Raw genomic sequence first — 10,731 nt, 5'->3', positions numbered from 1 at the left:
AGTTTTGAGAGCGGAGGCAACTGGTTGTGGGGCCATACAATATCATGGCCAGAGATTTAGAGCTACGTCTGAATCCTGGCCTGCCACTTCCGGGGATGCTTTGTGTCTCAGTTTACTATCCATAAAATGGGAATCATAATACTTCCTGTCTTACCTCCCTCCCTGGCTTAGTGAAGAGATGATGTGGTGCTTTTCTTAAGATGAGAGAGTGGCAAATGTCGGTTGTGATTCCCAGCATCTGCAGAAAGGAAGCACTGGGCCCAGGGAGGAGGGCAGGAGTTTCCAGTTCTCCCCTGCTTCCTCCAGCTACCTGCATTATTGAAGGCTGAGTTGTGCCTGGCTCTGTCATAAGCTCTTGGGACATGTTATCTCCTTTAGTCTTCACTACAGCCCTATGAGGTTGGCTGTATCACCCTCATTTTACAGATGAGACCAGGGCTTCTTCCTAAGTCACAAATCTAGTAATAACAGGGCAGAATTGAATGCCATTGGATGTCCATCACTTCCATAGCCCACACTCTTAACCGTGATGCTCTCCTGAGCACAGTTAGGTGACAACCCCAGGACTTGGCCAGGCCTTTTATGTATTATCTCACTTTATTCTTCTGGAAGCAGAATAGTATGGGGATTAAAAGATCAGCTCTGAGGTTGGATGTCCTATTCTGGCTTTATCACATATTAAGGTTAACTATATGGTCTTGAGCATTTTGTTTACCACTTTCTCATCTGTAAAATGGGGCTAAAAGTTCTACAAATATTTACAAATAATAGTAGTGAAAATGTTTATTTGAGGACTCCACATGCGGTTTCTCATCCTCACAGTAACTCTGTGAGATAGGAGGTAGTAAGACCTTACTTTCTCCATGTGCGTTAGGGATTAACTTAGGTAATTATATTAGTTGGTGTTTGGCTAAGGTGCCATATCAAAGAGATCCCTCAATCGAAAGTTTGTCCCTTTCCAGTAACTGTCCAGGGCAGGATCTGTTCCATGGGGTCATCCAGGGACCCAGGCAGGTGGGGCAGCTCTGCCATCCACAGCCTGGGACTCTCTGTTGTCTGGGGTAGCTGCTAACCCATATGATCAGACATAGCTTACCATGGTGGAAGAAGGGGTGAATGGATTTTGGGAGACATTTCTTAGGTGGGCACAATAACATATGCAAAAGTCTTATTATTCAGTAAGTTCTCAATAAGTCATGGCTATTAATGTGACCTGAGTTCCCACATTAGTGGGCAGGGTTGACTTGTGAAAGTAGTTGCAGGAGGGAAAAGGCTAACAAACCAGTGCTTACCACACAAGGTGAAAACAGTGTGACTGTAACACGGTACCCCATTTTCCCTCCGATATTTGCTCTAATTGGTCTCTTTATTGTTTATAAATATAAAAGGAGGTTATTGTGTGTGATTATTTAGTCTTCTCTTAAGGAAACAGTGCAAGCGTTAAGTAGAGAACCCTGATTTCTTCTCATGTCTCATTGAGTCATTTCTAGTGTAAGGAAGCATTATTCTAATCACTTTAAAAGGAGAAAGCAGGATACCTGAGAAGAATCGAAAAGCCGTTCCAGGACTTTATAATCTTTGTAAAGGAGAGAGTGATATGTTAGAATGCTAGGGGCCTAAGGGAACAGGGTTTTGTTTTATCAAGAGGTTATCCTTGCAACAGGAAGGGGGAAGTTTGAATTGAAGGAGCGCTTAGGATGTTTCTAGCACATAGAAAGCATATTTATGTGAATTAGCATGGCTTGTTTGGGTGCCACTTAGTGGTTTATTATTTCTGTGGTATAAAGTATGATGGTGAGAGAGGGGAGGCAGGAGGTAAGCTTATGATCATCACCTGAGTACTTTTGTATGTCATGCTATAGAGTTTGGACCTTAGGAAGATCACTTTGCAGAGCAGAGGGTAGGAAGGTTACGAGGTGGGGCAGAAAGCCAATGAAGACCTAGGTAAGAGCCCAAGAGAGAGGTGATGAGGGTCTGGACCAAGGCAGTGGTAGTGTGGGCTGGGAAGATCGGATAGCTTTAACAGGTGGCATTGATGGGACTGCCTGGCCCTAAGGCATGAAGGAGAAGTGGGAGGGACCACATGCTCCTCCCACCCCACACCGTGTTCCAAGCCCCAGATTCTGGTTTGTGTGGGTGATGGTGTCCTAAACTCAGAAAATTATATTCCAGGTGGGGCAGGCTTGGAGCTTAGATACTGAGTTCAGTTTGAGACTCGCTTAACTTGAGTTCCTTGTGAGAATTCCAGGTCAAGACATCCAGTAGGCAGTTGGGTAAATAATTGTTGCTCAGGAAAGGTGTCTCCTTATCAATATGGATCAGTGGCCATCCAGGGCCAAAATCTGACTGGCAGGCGCCTTATGGACAGATTGGGCTTGCCTTGGCACCTGTTCCAACCGTGTCTCAGCAGGGGCGTTGCTGAATACTTTTCCCTCTCCCTGGGCCTTGCAGATAGAAAGCTTCTAAGTTGATATATTACATATATACAGAAAATTGTGCACCATAACCTGCAACGTGATGAATCATCATAAAGTGAACATACCCGTGTTACCACCACCTAGATCATCTGTTCTCAAGCCTTCTTCCGCTCCCCCTTCCCAAACTCACTACTGTCCTTATATCTAACCAAACATTAGTTTTGCCTGATTCTAAGCTTTATATAAATGGAGTAAAAAAGCATGTATTCTTTGTCTGGCTTCTTTTGTTTGACATTGTGTTTGTGAGATTCACTCATATTGTATGTCATAGTAGTTTGTTAATTTTCTTTATTGTGTAGTATTTCATGGCATGAATATTCCACAGTTTATTCATTTACTGTCAACAAACATTTAGACTGCCCCCAGGTTGGGCTTATTATGAATTGTCTTTCTTGCATATGCCTTTTAAGGTACAGTTATGCATTGTTTAACTACAGGGATACTTCTGAGAAATGCTTGTTAGACTGTTTCATTGTGCAAACATCATGGAGTATATTTACACAAACCTAGATGACATAGCCTACTACACACCTAGGCTATATGGTATAGCCTGTTGCTCTTGGGCTACAAACCTGTATAGCATGGTACTGTGCTGAATGTGTAGGCAATAGGAACACAATGGTAAGTATGTGTGTATCTAAACATAGAAAATGTACAGTAAAATACAGTATTACAATTTTTTTTTTTTTGAGACAGGGTCTTGCTCTGTCACCCAGGCTGGAGTGCAGTGGCATCATCATAGCTCATTGCAGCCTCCAGCTCCTGGATTCAAGTGAGCCTCCTGGCTCAGCCTCTCTGAGTAGCTGGGACTAGAGGCATGTTCTACCACATCCACCTAATTTTTAAATTTTTTTGTAGAGATGGGGTCTCACTATGCTGTTCAGGCTGGTCTGGAACTCCTGGCCTCAAGTTATCCTCCCACCTCAGCTTCCCAAAGTGCTGGGATTACAGGTGTGAGCCACTGCACCTGGCCCAATATTATAATCTGTGGGACCACTATTGTAGTTGAGTCTGTTGTTGACCTAAATGTCGTTATACAATTGTACTTGTTGATGCGTTTCGTTGGGTATATACCTAGGAGATTTCCCAGGGTGTGCATGTGGTCTCCTGGTGAAGATATTGTGAACATTGTTGAAATGACAACAAAGAATTTAGAATATTACCTAAACTGAGTTTACAAAGCAGTGTCAGAGTTTGAGAGGGTTAACTGTAATTCTGAAAGAAGTTCTACTGTGGGTTAAATGCTATCAAAGAGCATCACATGCTCCAGAGGAATCTTTGATGAAAGAAAGAGTCAATCAATGTGGCAAACTTCATTATTGTCTTATTTTAAGAATTGCCATCCAATCCTTCAGCAACCCCACCTTGATGAGTCAGCAGCCGTCAATATCGAGGCAAAACTTTATACCAGCAAAAAGATTACTATTCGCTGAAAGTTCAGATGATTCGTGTTTTTTTTAGCAATAAGGTATTTTAAAATTAAGGCACATACATTTTTTAGACATAATGCTAATGCATACTTAGTAGACTACAATATAGTGTAAACATAACTTTTATATGCATTGAAAAACCAAAAAAATTATATGACTTGCTTTATTGTGATATTCTCTTTATTGTGGTAGTCTGCAACTGAACCCTCAATATATCTGAGGTTTGCTTGTACTAGTTAGGTGATTTTTGACAACTTTCTTAATATCTCTCAGTCTCTGTCTCTTTATCTCTAAAATAATACTGAGAATAGTGCAAATCTTATAATTGTGAGAATTAAATGTATGTAAAGTGCTTAAAACAGTGCCCGATACACACACACACATAAAGTATATGTATATGTACACACAATCATATTCATAACAAAATAAGGAAGAAATATGACAATTATAGTCCTTGTTTATGTAACTGGACATGTGGTCATAGCTGGTATTTATAACTACCTTCTTCTACTACCGATATTGTATTCCCTTTGCCTTCAGCAAGCACCTCAGGTTGGTCATGGTTCTTTATGATCCAAACCTTCATTCCTGAAGCGTCTAGACCATTAGTAGTCCTGCCTGGATTGGGTTGTTGTAGTTTTTCATTGACCTTAGTCATAGGGCATGGTAACACTGAGAGAAGCCTTGAGGAATCTCCTATATTCCAGACATATTCTTCTTTACCAGAATTGTACAATAGTAGTCCAGTTTTTCCTGGGTAATCTGGATCAGTTACCTCAGCCAACATTATAACTCTTTGCCTTTAGAGGCATTAGGAGCTCAAAGTGGCCTAATGGTGGTCTTAACTTCCAGTTCAGTGAAATCATTGTTGTGTCTTCTGGTGAGAGCATTTCTCCCTGTGAAACTAAAACCTCTAGGCCAGCAGAGGTAAAGTCATGAAAATAGGAAAGAAAAATTTTGCAAGTGGGTCACTAAGGGTAATGATGAGTATGCTACTCCCATTTCCACCCTTGACTCCTGAATCCTGGCTATCAGAGAAATAGTACCACATATTGGATGCTGATCCAGAGCATATACAGCCTTCTAGAGAACCTTGCCCCAGTCCTCCAAGGTATTGCCACCTAGCTGCCACCTCAACAGAGTCTACAAAAAGCCATTCCATTGTTCTGTCAAGCTAGCTACTTTAGGATAATGGGGAACATGGTAAGACTAGTGAACTCCATGCTCTTCGGCCCATTGCTGCACATCATTTGCTGTAAAGTGAGTTCCTTGGTCAGGAACAATGCTATGTAGAACAACAGGATGGTGGATAAGGCATTCTGTAAATTCATGAATGGTATTTTTGGCAGAAGCCTTTCATGCAGGGAAGGCAAATCCATATCCAGAGGAAGGATCTATTCCAGTGAAAACAAAATACTGCCTCTTTCATGATGGAAGTGGTCCAATATAATCAATCTACCACCTACATTGCTCTTGGTGGTTCAGTGTTGCTCTCTGCTGCTGGAAGATGGGGCACTCAGCAGTAGCTGTAGCCAAGTCAGCTTTGGTGAGTGGAAGTCCAGGTTGCTGAGCCTGCACATAACCTCCCTCCCTGCCACCACCGTCACTTTGTTCATGAGCCCATTGGGTGATGACAGGGTGGGTTAGGGAAGAGGCTGACTGGTAACCACAGAAAGGGTCATCTTATACACTTGATTATTAAAATCCTCATCTTCTGAGGTCACCCTTTGGTGCACATTTACATGGAATACAAATATCTTAATTTTTGCCCATTCAGAGAGTTCTGTCCATATACCTCTTCCTCAAATTTCTGTCATCAGTTTTCCAATCATGTTTCTTCCAAGTCTTTGGTTATTCAGCCAAAGGATTGGCCATAGCCCATGAATTGGTATATGAGGGGACTTCAAAAAGTTCCTGGAAAAATTGTATTAAAAGATAAAAATAAAAAATATAAACACTAGTTCTCATAAACTCCATTAAGGTCAAGATAACAACCATTTAATCCATCCCTAAATAACTGAGGGTCCTGGGAATTTAACCATGTCAATGTAGTCTTTTTTACATTATTAATTGAAGAAAAATGGGTGCTTTTTTTTTTACAGATTTTTTTGTTTCCACCACAATTTATTTATCTAGTTCATAACTAAAGATAGAACACTATAGTAGTACTGGAAATGCAAAGATGTCCCTGCCCTTAGGGGCTTATCACCTTTTAAAAATTATTATTATTTTAGAGACAGAGTCTTGCTCTGTTACCTAGGCTGGAGTACAGTGGCAGGATCGTATCTCACTGCATCTTGAACCCATGGGCTCAAGCGATCCTCCTGCCTCAGCCTCCCTAGTAGCTGGTACTACAGGCATAGGCCACCATTCCTGGCTAATTTTTTAACTTTTTGTAGAGATGGAGGTCTTGCTCATTTGCCCAGGCTGGTCTCAAACTCTTGGCCTCAAGCAATCCTCCCAGCTCAGCCTCCCAACGTGCTGGGATTACAGGCATTATCCATTGCACCTGGCCTGCTTACAATTTTATTAGGGAAATATGACAGGCACATAAGAAGTTGAACTACAAGGAAGCATATTAGGAAGAAAAAGAAGTCAGAAGGAGCCAATGATTTCCCATCAAAACTCTTGCAAAACTGTCCTTGTTTGATGAGAGGAATGAGCAGGAGTATTTTCATGATGGAGAAGAACTCTCTGGTGAAGCTTTCCTTGGGGTTTTTCTGCTAAAGCTTTGGATAACTTTCTCAAAACATTCTTGTAATAAGCATGTGTTATTGTTCTTTGACCCTTTAGAAAGTCAACAAGCAAAATGCCTTGAGCATCCCCAAAAATTGTTGCCATGATCTTTGCTCCTGACCAGTACACTTTTGCTTTGCCTGGACCACTTCCACCTCTTGGTGGCCATTGCTTTGACTGTGCTTTGTCTTCAGAATCTCACTAGTAAAGCCATGTTTCATCTCCTGTTGCAATTCCTTCAAGAAATGCTTCAGGATCTTGATCCCACTTGTTTAAAATTTCCATTGAAAGCTCTGCTCTTGTCTGCAGCTGATCTGGGCGTAATGGTTTTGGTACCCATCAAGTGGAAAATTTGCTCAACTTTAATTTTTCCATCAGAATTGTGTAAGCTGAACCAATTGAGATGTCTGTGGCGCTGGCTGTTGTTTCTGCTGTTAATTTTCCTCTTCAATTAGGACACAAACAAGATGAATTTTTTCCCTCATAAATTGATGTGGATGGTCTGCTGTTACAGGCTTCATCTTCAACATCATCTCTTCCCATCTTAAAATAATTTATCCATTTATAAATTGCTGATTTCTTTGAGGCATTGCCCCCATAAACTTTTCGTAAAGCATCAATGATTTCACCATTCTTCCACCCAAGTTTTACCATGAATTTGATATTTGTTCTTGCTTCAATTTTAGTAGAATTCATAGAGCTCTGAAAGGGGCTCTTTCCAAACTGATGTGTTATCATTCTCAGAGCCTCAAACTAGACCCTGTTCAGATTTGTTATAACAAGTTAGTGTGAATTTATTTTGGTGCCAAAAAAATTGAAATCTACGCATTTTTTGTAATACTCATTTCTCATGAACTTTTGAAGTCCCCTTGAATAATTGCACATCTGGCCATTTCTCCTTCCAAGCAACATGAACAACCAGGTGTACTGCTTGAAGTTCTGCCCACTGGGAAGATTTCTCTTCACCAGTGTTCTTTAGGGATGTCTCAGAGAAAGGCTGTAGTGCTCTGGCTACCCACTTTTGGATGGTGCCTACATATCTTACAGAACCATCTATAAACCAGGCCCAAGTCTTTTCTTCTGTACGATCATTGGGGACTCCTCATGAGGCCATAGGAGAGAGAGGCCATAGGAGAGGCTGAGAGAGAAAAGGCAGTGGGGCAGGACTGGGGTCCATAGGCATTTGAGCCACTTCTTATAACTTACTTGTGTCTTCAGGGAATGATTGGGCCTGATCGCATATATAACACTTCCCATTTGATGATGGAATGTTGCTGTGCATGACCCAACTTTATGGCTTGGTGTGTCAGATAACACCCAGTTCATGATGGGCATCTCAGGTTGCATGGTAAGTTGGTAGCCAATGGTCAAGGGTTTAATCTCCACTAACGCCCACTAGCAGGCCAAGAGCTATGTCTCAAAAGGAGAGTAGTTATCTGAGGATGATAGCTGGGCCTTGCTCCAAAATCCTAAAGGCCTGTGCTGTGATTCACCTATAAGGTCCTGCCAAAGGCTTCAAACAGTATCCCTATCTGCCTCTGACATTTCAAGCACCGTTAGATCTGCTGGATCATATGGCTTAAGTGTGTTTGCACAGCACCCTGAATCTGTTGCAAAGCCTTTTCTTGCTCTGTGCCTCACTTAAAACTAGCAGCCTTTTGGGCTGCTCAGTAAATGGGCCAGAGTAACACACACAAATGAGGAATATATTACCTCCAAAAGTCAAAGAGGCCCACTGGGTATTGTAATTCATTCTATTGCAGGATGAGGTTCTGTGTTCAATTTCAGCAATTTCAGCCCTGTGGCTATAGTAGATAAAGCTCTCCTCCAGGGCACACAAGAAGCTCTTAAGTCATTTGTGCAGCTCTTGCTCTGGGAATTCAAATCCCTTATTTTACAACTTTGTCCAGGGATGTTGTGAGCAACCAACTAGTATCATTATATTCCTTAGTTTTCAAAAAATGTTCAAAAATATTATACATAGTCACTTGGCTCTTTGCTTCTTCTAGTGGTTGATTAGAAGCATCCGATGCAGATATTTTGCATATCTCTATGAACAGTTCATGCCATGGACCATCAGTGCTCTATTTACTGCTGGAAACAGAGTCATTAGCATCTTTAAATCTAATCAAATTAGAGTGTCAGTTCTAGAAACCCTAGAACCAATTGAGAAAACTCATCTTTAAAATTCTTCTCCTCTAGAACCACTCTTGGTACCAAAATCTATATTCATTAGGGTTCTTCAAAGAAACAAATCAAATGATTTATTATAGGAATTGGCTCACATGGTTATGGAGGCTGAGAAGTCCCATGATCTGCTGTCTGCAAGCTGGAGAACCAGGAAAGCCAGTGGTGTAATTCATTCCAGGTCCAAAGTCCTGAGAATCAGGGGGCTGTGGTGTGACTCTCAGTTTGTATCTGAAAACCTAGGACCTCTAATGTGTGAGAGCAGGAAAGATGGATGTCCCAGCTCAAGAAGAGAGTGAATTTGCCCTTCCTCCACCTTTTTGATCTACTCAGGCCCTCAGTAGCTTGGATGATGCTTGCTCCCATTGGGGAGGGTGATCTTCTTTACTCATTCTACTAATTTATGTGCTAAACTCTTCCACAGACATCTTACAGACACATCCAGAAATAATGCTTGCCAGCTATCTGGGCCTTCCCTATTCCAATCAAATTCGACACATAAAATTAACCATCACAGTATGGATTAATGTATATTTATTTTATACTTTGGGACATACTATGCTACTTATTTTGTTGCTCAAATTGTTTCAGCTTTGGCTATTGGGAGCTCTTTCAGATTGGTTCTTGGGTCCCTTTGACATGCCCTTATCCTTTTATTTTTTTGAGCACTTCCTTACTTTGTGATACTACAAGATATTCTAGGCTTATCTTGTATCTTCCCTTTCCTGGTCTTAGAATCAGCCATTTTTCCTGGCTCCTTTTATTGGAGAATGGTACTTAGAAAGCAAAATCTGGGCAGAGGGTGTGCTTGTTGCTATTGGGTTGTCTGTCATTGCTTCTAGGCCTTCTCAGTAGATAGAGCTAGGTTTCATACACATACACACACAAACACAAATTCATAGATACAAACATATCTATAGTTATTTCTGTATTTATCTATGGTATATATGTTAAAGTAAACATGATGGAGACCCTTCATATTTGCTTATGCTCTTTTTCAGCCTATAGACCAGATATAATAACTAGCTTTTCTTCTCTTTGCAGATTCCAGATATTCCTCTATTTAATATGTGCCTTCCAGAACATCGCTTGTGGTATCCACTACTTGGCTTCTGTCTTCTTGGTACTCACTCCAGATCATACCTGCAAGCCCCCAGGCAATGTGAGTCGGGTTCTTTTCCACAATTTCTCTCATTTGAGGTTGGAGGACACCTGGTCACTGATATCTGTAGGCCCGAAAGATCACATTATAGTGCAACTGCAAGATGGTGAGATCTGGGAGCTCTCAATGTGTAGCAGGATCAAGAGGGAGAACATGTCGAGTTTGAACTATGAATACAGTGGCAGTAAGACAAAATTTCCTTGTGTGGATGGCTACATATATGACCGGAGAAAGTGGAAAAGCACCGTGGTGACTGAGTGGAATCTGGTCTGTGAGCGAAAATGGTTCGCAGCACTGATCCAGCCCGTTTTTATGGTTGGAGTCCTGGTGGGAGCAGCAGTTTTTGGCTACATTTCTGACAGGTAAAATGAAATATTTAGGATTGTTGCATCAGTGTAGGGTTCATTTTCCTAACTGGTTTTCTTAGGGAACAGGGAATTATATCTAAAACTTCAGTCATTTTCATACCTCCTATCTAAATATCTATCTTTTTGCTGATCCATCATTTAGGGATGCAAAATAATATTATGATAAGAGGATGGGTTCTGAAGACAGTCTGTCTGGGTTCAAATCCTAGATATACCACTTATTAGCTGTAGACACTGGACAAATTACCTAACTTATCTGTGTTTCAGAATCTTTGTTTATAAGCTGGTGATGAAAATAATATCACACATCTCAAAGGGTTGTTGCAAAATTAGTACAGAAAAGAGTACCATGGACGTATAACTACTTAATA

At 41.1% G+C, this 10,731-nt stretch overlaps 1 protein-coding gene across 1 annotated transcript in view; it reads left to right on the top strand.

Annotated features, from left to right (window-relative positions):
- SLC22A16 (solute carrier family 22 (organic cation/carnitine transporter), member 16) overlaps window positions 1-10,731 on the top strand; it is a 55,547-nt gene that overhangs the window by 15,532 nt on the left and 29,284 nt on the right. Inside the window, exon 4 of the mRNA XM_012651136.1 lies at window positions 9,875-10,354. Coding sequence (XP_012506590.1) covers window positions 9,875-10,354 — 480 coding nt within the window. The remainder of the gene's footprint in view (window positions 1-9,874; window positions 10,355-10,731) is intronic.

This window comes from Propithecus coquereli, unplaced genomic scaffold (assembly GCF_000956105.1).
Source record: "Propithecus coquereli isolate 6110/MARCELLA unplaced genomic scaffold, Pcoq_1.0 Scaffold35, whole genome shotgun sequence".
Taxonomy (NCBI): Eukaryota; Metazoa; Chordata; class Mammalia; order Primates; family Indriidae; genus Propithecus; species Propithecus coquereli.
The sequence above is the reverse complement of the archived record's forward strand: the minus strand, read 5'-3'. Positions and strand labels throughout refer to the sequence as shown.